Raw genomic sequence first — 18721 nt, forward strand, 5'->3', positions numbered from 1 at the left:
AAATTGACAATTGACAACCCAGTTGGCTTGAAGGGAATAAGGCCTGGAGCTGGGTGGGATCTCACGTGAGCAGTCCGTAGTATCAGCAGGAACAAAGAAGAACCAGAAGAGAAACAACGATTTGCGTGGGGGCTTTTTAAGAAGTCAGACCTTTTGGCTTGACCAATAAGAAAGGTGCAATTCTCTGACAGGAGGGTTTGTTTTAAATTGGACTCATTTGCATGAGGGGAGTGAGCTAGTAAGTTTGTGTTCATTTATACACTGATAAATACAACCAACATACTGTGGTGGATTTGGTTCGACACTCCCTGTGCTTGATTAAGTTGACTTGTGTGTCGGACTGATCATCTGTTGATTGCTTATGCCTGGCAGAAGAATAGTCAGTAGAAGAATCACACGGCTCAAAAGCACTGTCTTGTGTTGTTTATTAAATACAGTTTACAGTCACATTCAAATATCACCGCTCTCCATTCAGACATGAATATGGACAATAGAACACAACACATACAATGCCTTCTATGAGATGGTGATGTCCACCTAAGTGTGAGTCATTAAACTAGGAGTAAATTGATATGAAACCACCTTGATGGGCTACAGCATCTAGAAGTTCTGTTGTCATTAGTGTCTTTGAAGTGTGTGTGTGTGTGTGTGTGTGTGCATTTTTGTGACATATCAGGACACAAATGTGTATAATGACATGGGTATGACATAGGTATTACAAGGAGAGGGTGATTTATGAGGACATTACCCATGTCCCCACTTGTCAAAAGGCTTATAAATCATACAGAATGAGTTTTTGTGAGAAAGTAAAAGTGTGCACAGTTTTCTGTGATGGTTAGGTTTAGGGGTACGGTTAGTGTAGGGGGAGAGAAAATACAGTTTTTACAGTATAAAAACCATTACGCCTATGGAATGTCCCCACAATTCACAAAAACGAACATGTGTGTGTGTGTGTGTGAGAGTGAGAGATGAAATAATCCTCCTCAAATGAGGAATTTGACCATGAACACAGAAGTGGTGGTAGTGAAGGCCATGCTGAGAGCAGAGAAGTGACCCAGAGCCGAGTTACACAGGTCAATAGAACAGCACGTCTTCGTCATCTGGTATATCTGTGTGCTTGAGTTGGACGGGAAATTCACCTGTTCAGTTGTATTGCATTTGGACACTTCGAGACATCCTTTCATCTTAATATCCACAAAACCAGCTGAAATTGAGATGCAAGAAAACATAGATTAAGCTTTAAAATATAATTTAAAAATGTCAGAGAACAGAAAAAATATATGCAAACATTAACAATGTTCTTCACCCTGGAAAGCATAACAAGTTATTAAAATCACCAAAATAAAATAAATTATTCAGTTTTAGTATATTAAATCTTACGATTTAAGGAGATGCAAAAAATAATGACTCTTTAATGAACATTTACACCTTTCAAAAAAATGAGGGTGTTCAACAGCTTTTAAACAGAATAAACTTACCAGCTGTCCCTAATCCACTGAAGCACTGCTGACCAGCATCACATGTCTTTTTGGTTGTGTAGCAAAGACTCCCGAGTCCCAGTTTACACTCATAACACTGCAGGGCCTGAACTGAGAGAGAGCAGATTCATGAAACATTTGAAGCTGTTAGTGACATGTAATTTATTAAAATCTTTTTTAAAAGGCCTATAAGTTTCTTCAGTATAAAAAGTAATAAACAGTTCTCTGAATCTCCTGTTTTACTGGAAAGGTAAGGTAAGAGCATTAATGCACCATTTTGCAGATTTGTTTCTGATCTAATCGGCAACATAAGTAACATTTTCAGCATTTCTCAACCCTTTCTCTTCTCAGTATGTGCTCTAGCTCAGAAGAGTGCAAGTCATGTTTCTTTACTACAGTACACATATGTGCTAAAAGATGTCATTCACAGCAACAGAGGGATGAAGAATTGAACAAAACTTAAACATGTAGTTGACTGGAAGCACAGTTCATCTACAATAATAGTTCACCCAAATATGAAAAAAAAAAGGTTATTCCTTCTAAATGTCTCCTTTTGTAACCCATGGATTGATTGAGTAAATGTCGACAGAATTTTCATTTTTTTTTTAAAACAAGATAACATTTTAAGATCACATTCTTTAATATCTGGAACACACGTACAGGTACAAATATACCCTTTGTATTACACACAGAGAGAGATAAATCTACAGGCGGGTTTCGGTTACACCCTGAATGGAGTTTAAAAGCTTTTAAGGATAAAGCATTAAAACAGTCACACCCACTCACCCTCCCATGTTTATCTTTATATCTATATGAGAGCATATCATATTTGAATATACAGTAATTACCTCCCAATATAAAAATGTACAAAAACAATTCATATTTATGAATCCTTTTTACCTTTAATGACTTTTTTTTATCTGATTAAGCTCAATTCTGAAGAAAATTTGAAACCCAACTATAGCAAACAAACCCCCATCCATACACACTTACTCAAGCTTACACAATAAGTAGCTACACATATCATATACTGAATGATCCATGTTATATTTGAAATAGTTATTTTCAAGTTCTAATTCCAGTCACAGTTCACTAACAGGGTTTCGAAATATGAATCAATTAAACAAAACCATACCGTAGGATAAAAACAATAGGGTAGACATGGTGAAAAGGCTTTAATTATCTGAGTCATTAACCATCACTTTGTTACACAAACAGAGTGTGCTTTAGATTTTTTTGGTTTTGTAAGATTTAACCAAGCATAGACCTGATTGTGACGTCAGATAAATCTCTAAGTTCTTCCCTCCTTTCTGTGAAATGTCTCTCTTTTCTTAATCCGCTAAACCTTGTTTTCTAGGCATATGATCATGTGATCTTCCTTAAAGCAGAATTTCTCACCGACAGTAGGGTGGGTGGAGGTTACAGTAAATATTTATTTGAAACTTAACATTGTTTGATACTGCGCAAAATAAATAGACACTTGGTTACCACCCTAGTCTAAATATGGAAAATAAAAGGTGGTGAGCTTGCGTTTCAGAGGTTGAAAATTATGAGCAGCATCAGGCACTATTTATGAGTGGATTTTCATAGCAATGCGCAGAAGAAGTCTGGTTCACTAAATACAATGTATATTGCATATATGAAGTATAGTGTTGCAAATATATGCTGCAGTATATAGTTAATTTGCTGAATATATAATATGTTCATTAATATACAATTAAACAAATTATTATGGAATAAAATAAATGTTCTTCTCTTTGGTGATTGAATTGGAAAAGCGATCCAAACATTTTCTTGGTAATTATAAAGTTATTAAGTAGTCTATAACTATAATATTAATAAAAGGTCTTCTTCGTGATGTCTGAGCTGGATATTAGAGTGAGCAAACAACGCAGCTGGGTTGCTTTAAATGCAAATGAGCAGTTCACACAGCAAATATAACTCACAATATAACTGTTCGTGATGTATGGCGTTAAATGATGGACAAAACAGCGCAAGCACATAAACGCGCAAGTGAATTAACTTCCATTCTACTCTACAAAATATTAGCAGAGATATGACAGATACGTTTTCAGATTCAGAAATGTGGTCTATAGCCAAACTGACACAAGTTCAGCCAAGTTTTCCTATGTAACTGGTTTGGTCTCAAATGGGTAAGAATAAACCAAACCTCTCAATATAACGTTTTATTAACATGTTACAAACTGTATTAACATAGCACTGATTATTGAGATAAGGGACAAAATGCCTGTTTTATGTTAAAAAAATAAATACATTCATCATAATAAAAATACTTTAAAAGTTACATCTAAAGCTACAGCTGAACCTTTGTCAACTCTGTCAGTATTTAACACCGTCAGGTGAAGGTTTATGTCAATTTTGAAAGAAATGTCTTATTCATTTTTCAATTCATTGTGTTAAAATATTAAAACAACAACTGAACTACATGATATCATGTCTGATTTACCCAAGAATGATGATTATATATGTTTAGTATTAAAAAGGTTAGAGAATTAAGAATTAATTTATTTTTAACTCCTTTACTGAACACCATTCTGTCATAATTGAAGACTTTATACTGCTGTCGGATGGATCAAATTCAGATATGCTTTTTAATGTGTCGGATGGAACAAATTAAGTTCTGAAGTGAATAAATGTACATTTTTAGAGAAAAACATTTTCAGAAAAACCTGTTCCCTTACATGGTTCATTAGCTGAGACCTTTGTCTACAAATATACCTGTTTAAAAATAATGATAGAAAAATAAATATAATTATATTAATACATAAAAAGTCCTAAAAATCAAGAGTATTTCTTTGTGGAAGCTTGTTGTAGGCTCAAATCACTGAAAGCAATATCATGGATGAGAATGACTCATAAACCACAGCTTCTAAATTTATTATGTTCGTGACTCACAGATTCACATGTTCCACAATGACTGAAGAGATGTGGAATGAAAGTAGCTCATTCGCCACACAAAAAAACTGACCAGAAATATTCAAACAAATAATCTACAGCTATTTCATACAGTAGGCTCTCTCTCTCTCTCTCTCTCTCTCTCTCTCTCTCTCTATATATATATATATATATATATATATATATATATATATATATATATATATGCATCTTACCTGCTGTGGAATACAGAATGACTGCAAAGAAGCCAAAAATGAGTTTGTTCATCTTTCTTGCTGTAGCTGAGGTCAAGTAAAAGACTTGTGTTAGACTCTAGTCAGACTGCTGTGAATAGCAGAGATCTGCTAGATTTATAGGTCCACACCCATGACACCATCCGTTACACTTCTGAACACAGTCTTGCAGCGTCTCAAGGGTGTGGTGTAAATTAATACACACACGCACAGGTTTGTTTGTTATCTTAGTGAGGACATTTCATAGGCATACTGGTTTTTATACTGTACAAACTGTACATTCGGTCTCCCTACACGTAAATCTGCCCATCACACAAAACTGTCTGCATTTTTACATTTTTAATAAAACTTTAGTATGTTTTTAAAGGTGCCCTAGAATTAAAAATTGAATTTACCTCGGCATAGTTGAATAACAAGAGTTCAGTACATGGAAATGACATACATTGAGTCTCAAACTCCATTGTTTCCTCCTTGTTATATCCACAAGTTTCCTACGCCCCATGAGGCCTTGCGTCAAACGTGGGAGCGTCTTCCGGTTCGAAGTAAACAAGCTGGAGTGACACTCATTCATTCAACAGTTGACAGTCATTCCAAGATTTAACGATCCAAACTTGCGAACGTTTGTATTTTACTAATAGTTTTAAGATTCCAGCAACAATATTTGAACAATGTTTTACAAGAAAAAAAAGTTAAAGTAATAGTGATTTATTAATTTATGTCGGGGTGCACATCAATCATGCTAAATCTGATATTTATATTGACATAAAAAGAAAACATACATTCAGTTGCGCCTGCTTCCATTTATTTACGATTACAAGAATGCACAAAACAACTCCACTAAGGCTTTTAAATCCAAAGGCTTATACATTTAGAAATATATTGATAACATACCCTATGTTTACGTCACTTTTCTGAGCCTTTCTATTGATTTTCTTCTAAATTATGCGATGATTGCAACCCGAGGACGTTTGCGCGATCTCTCCGTCTGTCTATCCTGATCCTTTCAGCCAGAGCAACAGAGGGAGCTCATGAGAAGACAATGGGAGTTATGAGTTATACGAGTTAACCGGAGTGTGTGAATCTGTGAAAGATATGTATTTGTCAGGAATCAACAGGCACAGGGAAGAGACAGAAAACATTAAACTAAATAAATACACGATTATAATCATATAAGAATTGTCTTCGTTCCTCAAGCAGTCTCTGATATTTTCCATAAACGAGTGTGTTTATTATCGCAATGGTTAACATAACCATTGCATAGCCTATATGACAGTGGAAACGCGACTGGCTCTGGCACGCACGACACGTTAGGAGTCAATAATATAACATCATAAGGCTTTGGTGCTAGCATCAGTGACAGGTGAAGTACAGACAGCGGGTTGTTCATGTATTGCAGGGTCAGGATGCTCTAGTCATGCAGCAGCACTTTTGTGGAAGGTCAGTAAAGTAAAGGGCAATTAAGGGCACGAAAACTGTTTATTGTATTGTGATATTATTAACTAATAAATGTACTAAACTGAGATATTGTCCCTGAGCGCGTAACGACATCTCTCATAAAGATTTGCAACTTTGCAAAGTAAACAATGATCCAAAAAACACTTAGCCTCTTCACTAATTAGCACACTAAATACAATTGGTATGCTGCTTCCGCCGCCTCACCCAGGGACGGACTGGGACTAAAAAACGGCCCTGGACTTTGACTAGGCCCAGCCCAAAGCAATCGGCATGCGGAAACTCGACAACAACAACAATAACGCCTGGCATGAGTGTCACAAGACTTTAATTGTGGCTCATGATACTATACCATCCAAATTATAGCAATAGCACTGATGTTGACTAGATGTTGTGTTAAAAGCATATTAGATTAACTTGAATACTCATATAGCAGGGGTCTCAAACTCAAATTGTCAGGGGGCCGTTTCTGTGATTGACACCTCATAGGAGGGCCATATTATCCTTCAAGCGCAAGAAAGCGCAACATTTCAGAAAATTTACTTTCCTTTGCATTATTTCTCATTTACTTCAAATTTCATTAGGCCTACTAAAATATTTTTATACCTATACTATAAATATCTTATTTACCATACTAAATGTAAACAGCAGTGTCTCTCTCATTGTTACAGAGTGTAATATAATTATATAATACTATTACTAATATAATACTACTAATATAATACTATTAATTGAAATAGCCTGGTGCGACTTCTGACATCCAACAAGATATATGGAATAAAAAATCAGTAATTTAGGAACAAAACCAGCAACACTTGTGGCGTGGAGGGGTCAGAAATAAACAAAAAAACTGGAGCTATATATCAACTTTATTTTGCCAAAAAATAAAAATCTCTCATTGAGTTTCAGTTTGTTGCGTATTTTTGTAGGTTTCAAAGTAACTTGAATGTAAAGTAATTAGTAATCTGATTACTTTTTACATGCAGTAATCAGTAATGTAATCAAATTACAATTTTAATTTAGTAATTTGTAATTTGTAGTGGATTACTTTTTTTGAGTAACTTACCCAACACTGGTGCTCACACAGCTGGGCCACATTTGTCCAAGATGCCGTTTGAGCATCGGTAACGTTTAATGGCTGCATCGGATGCGTTTCGGTGGTTTAAATTTCGCATGTGACTTAAAGTCGAGTGCTTTTACTGTAATTTAGGCAAGCGCGCTCATAATAGAAGCGATTGAGAGCGCGGTTTATGGTTGCATAGGAAGACGCCACTGGAGCGAAAGCAAAGAAAAAGTCGCCGTTCTAAGGGGCATTCACATATCGCGTCACATAAGCGGCCGCGCCACTGATCTAACGTCTTTGCTGCATACTTGGCGGCCACGGCCAGTGCAGCTGGCATCCAACTTAAAGGTGCATTGCTGCCACCTACAGTACTGGAGTGTGAAACAGATTAGTGGGGGAAAAAAAAGGATGATGACTGCGTGCATGGCGGGTGGTGGGCCGGCCCGCCGGCCGTCCTGGAATACCGGCCGTTCTGTGATTCTCCAGATCACACAGATGGCCAGTCCGCCCCTGGCCTCACCTGAAGTTGTACCCACGTTCTCTTATACAGTAGCGCCCCGCGGAAACAGGTGGATAAATCTCATTTGTTTAAAAGACCTCCGAAGAACAGACGAATCTCAACACAACACCGACTGTTACGTAACAGTCGGGATCATTATGACCCCAATATTTGCATATGCCAGCTAGGGCTGCAACAAACGATTATTTTGATAAGGTACTAAAAACACATTTAAATCGGTTCATGTGAGTACAGTGGTTCAATATTAATTTTATAAAGCGCCGAGAATATTTTTGGAGCGCCAAAAAAACTAAATAACGACTTATTTAGTGATGGCTGATTTCAAAACACTGCTTCAGGAAGCATCAGAGCACAGATGAATCAGTGTGTCGAATCTGCTGTTCGGAGCGCCAAAGTCACGTGATTTCAGCCGTTGGCAGCTTGACAAACGGTCTGAATCATGATTCGACACACTGATTCATTTATGCTCCGATGCTTCATGAAGCAGTGTTTTGAAATCGTCCATCACTAAAAAAGTCGTTATTTTGTCTTTTTGGCGCTCCAAAAATATTCTCGTCGCTTTATAATATTAATATTGAACCACTGTACTCACATGAACCGATTTAAATGTGTTTTTAGTACCTTTATGGATCTTGAGAGAGGAAGTGTCCATTGCTCCCTATGGAGGCCTCACGGAGCTATCGGATTTCAACTAAAATATCTTAATTTGTGTTCTGAAGATTAACGGTCTTACGGGTGTGAAACGGCATGAGGGTGAGTAATAACTCACCCTTTAATGAACTTTTCAAAAGTTCTAATTCAGTACCATCCTGCTAGTGCTACTACGATGAAGGTCTAATTGCAGAAAATGCTTAACCCATTAACAAGATATACTTAAAGGTTTACTAGAATGCCCAGCAATCTAATCCATCTTATCTAATATGCCTGTATCAACTTGCTCATAAATAAAAAAAAAAAAAGCTTTTTGTTTAAATGGGAGAAAAATTAAGATAATCATACTGCACACAACGATGCAAGGCGTGCTGGGCAGTTGATCAACTTCAGATGGCAGACACGTCTCATCAACCATCACGAACATCTTCGCCTGATCTTCGTTGAAATGTTTCAGAAGAAGCATCACACATCCAGGAAGATAAACATCTGGATACTTTGCTCTGGCAAGTTCAATGCCTTCTAGGATGCCCTTTTGATTGCTGTTCTTCTTCTCATGGTACATGAGATATCAAATTACTCTTTCACATGTACTTGAGACGGCTCCTCTATCAACATCAATTCCTGTTAGCTCTTTGAAGTTAACCATTATCCCACACATCTCGAACAGATCTCTTGTAGCAAAACAGGGGTTTCCATTCCACTTATATTGTTTCTCTGAGTGTAGAGAATTGTCAGCATTTTTTCTTGAATAATTTTGGTGTTTTTACTTTTGTTACTGTGCTTTTTCGTTAATTCTTCTTTGCACATTCCTGAGTCTCCTTAGTTTCACCTGGTGGCAGCCATTCTGATTGCCAGTTTGTGCAACCATATGTATCCACTCTTTTGATCTTGGAAGGTTTTCATGTTGTCAAATCTAGTCTGCAGCTGCTTGGTAAGAAAATCATAACCACTACCAACAACTTGATCTTCATTTACATCTCTGAATGACAGAGGATATGTTCAAACAATCTTCTTGGCAATTTCACCAATATGTTTCTTCTCTGGTGTGGGGCAGATGGTTAGGATCTCCCTACCATCAGGTGAATAATTTCACGTTTTTCATGTCCTGTTGACTGCTCTTTGTTTTCAAGCTTCCTAGTAATTTCTGATGGCATTTTACTCCAGGGTATCTCAAAATTGAAGTGCCAGTTGTTGTCCACAGGAGAGTTTCTATGAAGAGTTGAGACTCCACTTGAATTATTTGCACTGTATCCACCTGGAGAAGGCAGAAAAAGTATTTAAAAATAGTTGATTCAATTTTAGCATTCACTAGTGGCCCATTTTTTGTGTGACTGGTGATTTGCAAATGTCTGGCTTATGGACTGAATGAATATACAGCTCTGGAAAAAATTAAGAGACCACTCCAAGTCAAGGTTATTATAGTTTTGCATTTTTCATTAGTTTTTATTTTTATTTCGTTTTGACTTTTTGTTTTCAAATTCAGTTTAGTTTTAATTAGTTTTTAAAGTGGGTTTGCTAGTTTAGTTTAGTTTTTATTTTTTGAAAATGCTTAGTTTTAGTTTAGTTTTTATTAGTTTTAGTGTTAGTTTTAGTCTTGTTTTGTAATTTGGGTTATTTGTCAGGGGCAAGATTCAAAAAGGTCAAAAAAAGTATTGTGTAATAATAACTCAACAAACATCATATCATTTTAGAAAATATTCATTCAAAAATAAAACCAGTACATAAAATGTACATATGGGCACAAATATGTAAACAGTCTCAACACTCCGCAGTAAGTGCAAAATGTGTAAGTGAGGTGTGCCAGTAAAAAACAGACTAAAGAAGACATACATGAACCGCATGTATTCAACCCATTTTTGAGCCACAACAAGACATTTCTGTCAGATTGTCAGGTAGCTCAATCTGAGAAAAGAACATTACAAATAACAAATAATAATTAAAAAAAAAATTTAAATACAGCTTTTCAATTTTTTTAGTGTGTGTGTGGCACCTTCACAAAATTGCCAAAAAAAATCTACCAAAAATCTACACATCTTCTATACAGAATTCACACCCTATACAAATACCACAGCTGTACAATTTTCACACCCTATACTAAATTTACAATAGCCTACTCGTCTGGATTGAAGCAGCAAACATTCAGTGTAAAGGCCAATTCACACCGCACCGACAAACGCCAACAAACTCGTCTGTTGGAGTTTGTTGGATCGGTGTGATACCAATGTTGGCGTTGGTCTGGGTCGGTTTTCACCGGACTGAACATGTTACAAACGGCAACCAACTCTGACGTAATCTGACCTGACTACGAACCGTTGCCATGACGATGAGGCAAATCCACTGCAAAGACAGCCGTTTGATCGCGCCCGCGCCTCACGCACACACAACAAAGCAGCGGAAATGTGACATCGCAGCTTGTTCGTTATAAAAAATAAAATACTCATACTCATTACAGTTTTAGTTAGTTATCGTTTTTTTGTAATGCCTCGTTTTTATTTTATTTCAGTTAACGACAATGTTTTTTCCCACCTAGTTTTCGTTTTTTCGTTCGTTTTCGTTAACGATTATAACCTTGCTCCAAGTTCAGAGATCAATGTTAAGTGGTTAACTCTTAATTTTTTTCCAGAGCTGTATTTTAGGGGTTCAAAGTAAAAGCTACCAAAGTTTTATCAGAATAGAAAGCAAACTTTGTGACATGGTTTAATGCTAAAAAAAAACCCCACCTACTGTATGTGAAACATTTATCTATTCTACCAGGCTTTACTTCTGATTTAAATGATAAAGCCTTTTCAGTTGTAGTATTGATACATCACAGTCTAACCCTAAGCCTGAACAATACAATATCCCTTATATGCTTGTTTGTCTCAGCTCAGACACCAAAACACAAAAGTAATATTTTAAAAATGTGCAGTGTTTTTTTTTTTTTTTTTTTTTTTCAATTCAGCCAAAACATTTTATCACATTATTGTCGATGAATGGTCCTGGGTATGGCTATAGATTTTTCTGGTTCAGCTCTGATAGGTAGATCTGGAATCTCTTTGGCATCCTTTTCAGCTGGATAGAAGACACATAATAGTAATTAGGCCTGCAATCACATTTTGCCATTACAAAGCATTTTCAAAATGGGTTTCCAAAACTAAAATACAATGGATCTATTATGTTGTGAGGATATGAGTATTACAAAATTCTTTAATCCTCGCAATCATTTTTCGGGCTTCAATAGGCCTGAGAATATTGGCAAAATTTGCCTCCTGAACATAATTTAAATAGTCCACGGTTTCCACACCAAAGGACTGCAGAGCCTCTAACAGCAGGTCATTTGAGCTGGAATTTGGTAGCACAGAATCAGTGAAGTCAGAAAGACCACTGTCTACATCAGTGGTTCTCAACCTTTTCTGAGTACTGGACCCCCATCACATCTCAAACCATTCTCATGGACCCCCACCCCCTATCGGTCCATCCCCATCACAAACATTTTCAAGATTACAAATTCATGGAGTCCCAAAAAATGTATACTCGTTTTCTTTTTAATGTTTTTCAACAATTTAGTACATAGAACAGTATTAAACACACTTTACTGCATTTATCCTAGTTTGCATTAATTGGTCAACAACATTACACATAACTTTTTCACATACCTATTTTCCATCCCCATCTCAAATATTTTTAAGATTACAAATTCATGGAAATTCATTGTTAACTTTAATAACATTTGTCAAATAAAATAGCATTGATCTTGTCAATTGATTTCATTTACATTAGAATTATACAATAATCAAACACAATAACATTGACTATTTCAGAATATACATAGAACAGTATTAAACACACTTTACTGCATTTAATTTGCATTAATTTGTCAACAAGGATTTACATTACACATACCTTTTTCACATACCTATTTTTCATCCCCATTTCAAACATTTTTAAGATTACAAATTCATGGATTTTTATTTTATTTTATAATTGTTCAATTTAATAAATTTTGTCAACTAAAATAACATGTTAATACATTAATCTTGTCAATTGATTTAATTTGCATTAGAATTACACAATAACTTTGATTTAAACACATTTCAGTATATTTGGTATATATATATATATATAGAATGGTATTAAACACACTTTACCATTTATTCTAGTTTGCATTAATTGGTCAACCCAGATTTATGTTACACATGTTGCTGTTGTTACAGATCAATATTTTAACAACATGAAATGGAGTTATTACACTGTCATACTACCTTCAATTTTAATAGCTGGAAATGTCAGTTTATTACAGATATTTTATAAATTTCCATCTGATTGTTACTTTATTAATTTTATTTTCAATGTGAAATTTGCACTTGTTTATCACAAATAAGGTTTTGCATTCTGGGGTGAAGTGTGGCAACAGCAGCAATAAGACTTCTCTCCAGGCTGAGTCTGTTTCTCTGTTTTGTCTTTATGTGTGTCATGGCTGAAAATGTTACCTCACACAAATAGGTTGACCCAAAAGGTAGCAGTTCATACAGAGCACATTTTCCAATATCGGGGTACTCCTTCTCAGCATTGCACCAAAACTGTGTCAGTGATGTCTCTGAAAACATTAGTCTCAAACCCCTATCTGAGGACAAATCTATAAGTCTTTCCTGGAGACTAGCAGGAGCGGTCTGGATGCTGGTAGGTGCAAAAGGATTCCTTATCCAGTCAAGTTCAGAATTCTGAACCTCAATGTCTGGAAAGTATGATTTAAACTCAGAGGAAAGTTTGTTCACGTGTGTCTGTACTGTATGCAGAATGCCGACTTTATCAGCTCCACCATTTAAAATGTACAAGTTCAGCTGAGGGAAACTACTGACATCCCCATCCTGACATTTCCTACCCCAGAGGTCAATTTTCTTCATGAAACTGGAAACTCGATCATACAGGTGTAGCAGACCTGCCAACCTTGGAAAAAATTTCCAAGTACCAGTGTGACGGGACGGGGCACGGGTTTATTTATTTATTTATTTATTTTGTGTGTGTGGGGGGGGGGGGTGTTATGTTTTACATTTTTGAGAATACAATACACAAAGCACACACACCCATCTTCGTTAATTTTGACTGTTAAAGTTTTTTTAATTTGACAATTAAAAATTTCACTACACCTGCTCAAAAGCATTTTTTTTAATTCATGATTAATCTTGCATTGCATAATGTGTTCTTATACAAACTGACAACCACAAGTGAATCGCATTCATATATTTAATATGGACTAAAATTTTTGTTTGCAATTTCAAGAAGGCTATATTTACATACAACTAACCTGACAGTTGAGTCGTTTATAGGTTTTGTAATGAAAACTAGTCTACAATTAAGAAACCCTTAGAAAACAAACATTGAGTTTACATGTGATTCATTTAAATTCCTTAATTTATTACTCCAATATCCAAATATGATACTAAATCCCACAGAAAAAAAAGGTTTCTATTTGTAGCGTGCTGTCTTTGAATTATAAACAAGACAAACATTCGCTGAATAAAGGTTAGCCAATACAAACATATTTATAGAAAACAGTTGACAATGAATTGAAAGGACCAATAAGAGCAAAACGCATCGAGTATTCAAGAATATCAAGAAGTCAGTCCGACATATAACGAGGGGTTGTGTTAACTAAAGCGTCCGTCATTTACCGAATCTTAAAAACACGGGTGGATAATTAAAAATCTTTTCTGACAAAAAAAAAAAATAACACAAGCAATAAAAAATTTTAAACCAAACACGGCCATTTTCATTTTACCTCTCTGTGTGCGCGCACGCGTTTGTGTTTATGAGAGAGCTCGCGCAGCATTGAGACAACGGTCATTTTAAATGCATAAGTAACTAATGTGCTAGTCTTCATACAAAATAAGTAGGCTATGTAACATAATTAGTATTAACACAATAACGCAACACATGTAGGCTATACGTTTCTGAACACTGAGAATAAATAAATAAACGCCTGTTTCTCCAGACTCGCGCTTGTCAGTCAGTCACACATCACAACATTTTCATAATCAGCGATTTCAATTTTATTTAGATTTGTTGTTCAACATTACTCGTTAATTTTATACCCGTTTACCTTAAGGAGTTAAAAGTGCGTGAGTGTGCTGTCCTCGCTTGAGAATTCAGTCACTGAAATGGCGGGCGTGGAAGGAGGGATTGAGCGGGATTTTGTGTTGACGTCGATTTGCAGTGTCTTTTTATTGATAGGCCGTACGCATTTGTCAGTCATCACGTCTCTATAGCTCTGTATTTGGGGAAATGAACCCAGCGCTGATTGGTCGAACTCTTTTGCTGGATTTGAGTACTAGGCGTGCACAGAGGAGTCACCGGGTTTTTGCGTAGTAAAGAGTGACAAATCGTACCAGCGTACTTTGAGGTCAAAATGCGTACCTGGTACGCAAAATGCGTACATGTTGGCAGGTCTGGTGTAGGACAGATGTGTCTTTACCTTGCAATTCCAAGTTCAAGTCATTAAGCCTGCTGAAAACATCCGCCAAGTAAGCTAAGTGGGCCAGCCAGTTGTAGTCCTTCAGCAGTGCTGCGCTTGGATGCAAGTGCTCATAGAGAAAATCACAGACTTGCTCCCGTAACTCAAACAGTCTCTGAAGCGTTTTTCCTCTCGAGAGCCAGCGTACATCAGTATGTAACAGTAATTGCTGGTGCTCAGAGCCGACTCCGTCACACAGTTTTTTGAATAGCCTGGCATTCAGCGGTCGGGATTTGACGAAATTAATTATTTTAACCGCGTCATTAAGGACTTCATGTAATTTGGGGCTCATTCGTTTTGAAGCTAGCGCCTCCCTGTGAATCACGCAGTGTATTGTTTTAATGTCGGGGTGTACATGTTTCACGCGTGAGACGAATCCACGGATCCGCCCCGTCATTGATGCTGCACCGTCCGTGCATATGTGTGAGCAGCACAGCCAGTCCAATGAGTGCTCCGTGAAAAACGAGTCCACAGCATTAAAAATATCCTCACCGGTGGTTTTGCCCAGCATTGGCTTACAGAAAAGTATATGTTCGTCGATCTCATCCTTGTCCTTATAGCGAACAAATGCAACTAATTGTGATTCGCCACTAATGTCAGTTGCCTCATCTAATTGTAAAGCAAAACTTGTAGCCTGTTTTAACTTTTCCACCACCTGCGCAACGATATCTTCAGCCATATCGTCAATTCGACGGCATACAGTGTCATTAGATAAAGGCACCGTTTTGATTGCCTTTGCTGCTTTCTTGTCCAACATTGTTTCAGCGAGGATCGCTGCGGCTGGCACAATAAGCTCCTCTGCGATTGAATATGGTTTTTTAGATTTAGCCACTAGCAGTGACACCTCGTATGATGCAAGCAGGGAAGAACTGGACATCTGTGTTGCCGCTTTTAATTTTTCTTGACTTTTCTGGAATTCAGAATGTTTTCTGTGGAAAAATTCTGCCGTCTTACCTACACATGAGGAATGTTTAGTTGTCAGATGTCGCTGCAAATGGGATGGTTTCATTGCATGGTTAGATAGGACCTCACCACACAGAAAACATAGTGGTTGTGGGGGCTCAGTTGTTGTAGCTGTAAACCCGAACATTTTATAATTGGTTTGATATTGACGTGTTTTTGTGTTGTCCATTTTTCTCATGTTTTCTGGTGGGCCGGAATTTTCTTGGTTTGTGTCAACTCCACTGGTAGACGGTCCATCAAGTTTTTTAAGCCACCTCTCCATATTGGCTGCATGCGTCATTCTCGACGAGCTGTTATTATGAGCTGTTCGTTCCCGCGATGGGCCGCGAATGATTAGAAATGGCGGCCAATATGAAAATGCACCTACAGTAACTTTAAATTTACCTACTTTACCCAACTTTCTGGTTTTTATATTTATTTTTACTGTAAATATACGATAAAATAACGTGTCAGTTTATGAAAACTTTTTTTTTTTTTTTTTTTGGTAATGATTCTACGGACCCCTTGCAATTATGCCACGGACCACTGGGGGTCCGCGTACCCCCGGTTGAGAAACACTGGTCTACATCATCCATTACTAAAGAAAAGAGTCAGACATTGTAATTCAGTGTTAGCCCAAAAATCCCAAAAGTGCAATTCAGCCCAAAAGGAAATTTAATGTATTCTTCATTTCTTAGCTTCAGAGGCAGCCATTTCAGTATTGGCTTTAAGCACTTTTAGCCTGGTGTGTGTTTTGCTATGTGTCTGCATCTTTGTGAAGTGGATGAGGGGTGTCTGTTTTTACAACTATTGAGGGAAAAATATTTATGGCACTCTGTTATTTAAAGAGTTCACTTCTAAAATCTAATTTCAAGCATTTAACCCTCTGGAGTCTGAGGCTGATTTGGGGCCTGGAGAAGTTTTGACATGCCCTGACATTTGTGCTTTTTTCAGTTGTTCATAAACATATTAATGGAAAAAGTGTCATTACACTGTATTCAGCACAAACTAGGCTACAATAATATGTTGTGTTTTTGAAGGAATAACATTTTTGCGTGGTTATTGAAAAAACAAAAAACTTAAGTCACTGAAATAAGGCCAAAAAAAGTATAGTAAATCTGTGTTTACAATACTTTAGGGTATTGGAGGTTGTAGACTAGAGTTTTTGCTTCAAAATGATGTAAAAAATTATGCTGCCTACTCCTTCATATAAAGCAATATATTGATTTAGTTTTTGTAAGACACTTTTTGCCAAGAAACACAGTATGCGTGGAGGCGTGAATCACCACTGAATAATGGGCCATTCTTGCCTGAGAAGACAAAAGAATTGCATAGTAATGAGCTGAAATGACTTGCATATTAATGAGGCATTTCAGTCAGGTAGGCTGTGAAAAAAACCTTCTGTGATGTCTCAAGCTCATCATGATATATGAAACATACAGAAAAATATTATTACAATATAAAGTAATGGTTTTATAGTATACTTTAAAATATAATGTATTTCTGTGATGCAAAGAGTCTGAATATAGGCTTTTAGTTTAAAAGCATGCACATTTGGAGAAATATTGGATTCTCATATGCTTATGTCAATTTTCTATACAGAGGAGTTATATTTATTTAATATTCATTGTCATTACTATGAGCGCTGGTGTTTCTATTCATACTTGAAGTCGGAGGGCGCTCTCTGTGCATTTTTAGTCCACAAATTCATCTAAAAGAAGAAGAGGCTATTCCATGAATGGAGTTTCCAATTCATACTGCAGCCGGAGGGCACTAAAGAAACAAAAACTCATCTAAAATTCATCTATAGAAGAAAAGAAAACAGGAACTAACTGCATGTCTTCTAGAGCTCGCTAACCATGACTTTTACATCCAGATAAACACTTTTCAAGACAATAAATACACGATTGAGACGATGAATGCATGTATTGCCTCTGAATTTGCGTCTGAATAGCGCTGACTCCGTGGGCGTGGCCGCATTAGCGGATAATGAGCTGAATCACGGACTTCTGACATGGCTCTCTTTTCATACAGATTACATAAACAGAAGGTTTGTTTTCGATTTGACTTACATGATTTAAAACCTGACATCTTAACGTTTTTTTAGACATAAGTGTAATTTTTCTGTGATTAGTATTCACTAAGTTACAGTTCATTTTCTGAGAACTATCAGATTGGACTTCGTTCAGAGGGAGAGGAGAAATCACGCATCATGTTAGTTTTCTTTATTTTACAAAAAGCACAACATTTTGTTTTTACTCTGAGTGTATACAAATAAAAGAAGATATTCTATAGTTTCAATTGATATATTACTTATGTCTCTATGACAAAACATGACGGAGTATTTTAAGTCTGTTTTGCTGCAATGTGAAAAAAAACCTGCAAAACGCGCCGGCGCGTTTTCAGACCTCAGAGAGTTAAGGACCTCATCAGCCATACTAAATATAATCAAGTCCTGCACAGTCAAGTGTACTCTTTCTTATATTACCTAGTGCTCATACAGTCATAACTTAGCATTAAACAGTCCCTAGTCAACATCTACTTTGCTATATTTGAGAGAAATTACTTGAGTACCACAAAAAGCATAAACAGACAATGGGTAGTAATCCAACAACAGCTCTCCAATTATGCACCTCATGCCCCCAAAACCTGTGTGAATTTCATAAAATCCAAACTCTGATAAATACAATGAACCATGAGGAGTTACAAGGAAGTACACATTTTTATCCATTATTAGCATAAGATTGATTTGTGCAAACTCTGTTGACATGCCAGGACCTATGTTAAGAAAAACCTAAGACTGAGCTTCTCGTCTTCCCTGCCAATCCGACTCTAAATCACGATTTCAGCATCCAGCTAGGCACATCCTCAATTACCCCATCAAATTCGGCCAGAAATCTTGGAGTAATCCTTGATGATCAACTGACCTTCAAAGACCACATTGCAAAGACAGCTCGGTCATGCAGATTTGCA

At 36.6% G+C, this 18721-nt stretch overlaps 1 protein-coding gene across 1 annotated transcript; it reads right to left on the reverse strand.

Moving 5' to 3' along the window:
* Positions 1-840: 840 nt before the first annotated feature.
* LOC125245093 (sperm acrosome membrane-associated protein 4-like) lies at positions 841-4768 on the reverse strand. Its single transcript, XM_048155546.1, has 3 exons — positions 4610-4768; positions 1479-1589; positions 841-1204 (listed from the first exon to the last, which is right to left on the reverse strand). Exons 1-3 carry the CDS (start codon positions 4659-4661, stop codon positions 984-986), a joined length of 384 nt encoding a protein of 127 aa, XP_048011503.1. The 5' UTR covers positions 4662-4768; the 3' UTR covers positions 841-983.
* Positions 4769-18721: the final 13953 nt, after the last annotated feature.

Source organism: Megalobrama amblycephala, linkage group LG1 (assembly GCF_018812025.1).
Source record: "Megalobrama amblycephala isolate DHTTF-2021 linkage group LG1, ASM1881202v1, whole genome shotgun sequence".
NCBI lineage: Eukaryota > Metazoa > Chordata > Actinopteri > Cypriniformes > Xenocyprididae > Megalobrama > Megalobrama amblycephala.

Excerpts from the sequence above, each read along its gene's own strand:
- LOC125245093 (XM_048155546.1), bottom strand. The coding sequence starts at position 4,661 with ATGAACAAACTCATTTTTGGCTTCTTTGCAGTCATTCTGTATTCCACA. Across the intron at positions 1,590-4,609 it reads CATTCTGTATTCCACAGCAG|TTCAGGCCCTGCAGTGTTAT; the intron begins GTAAGATGCATA and ends GCTCTCTCTCAG. Across the intron at positions 1,205-1,478 it reads CAGTGGATTAGGGACAGCTG|CTGGTTTTGTGGATATTAAG; the intron begins GTAAGTTTATTC and ends TCTCAATTTCAG.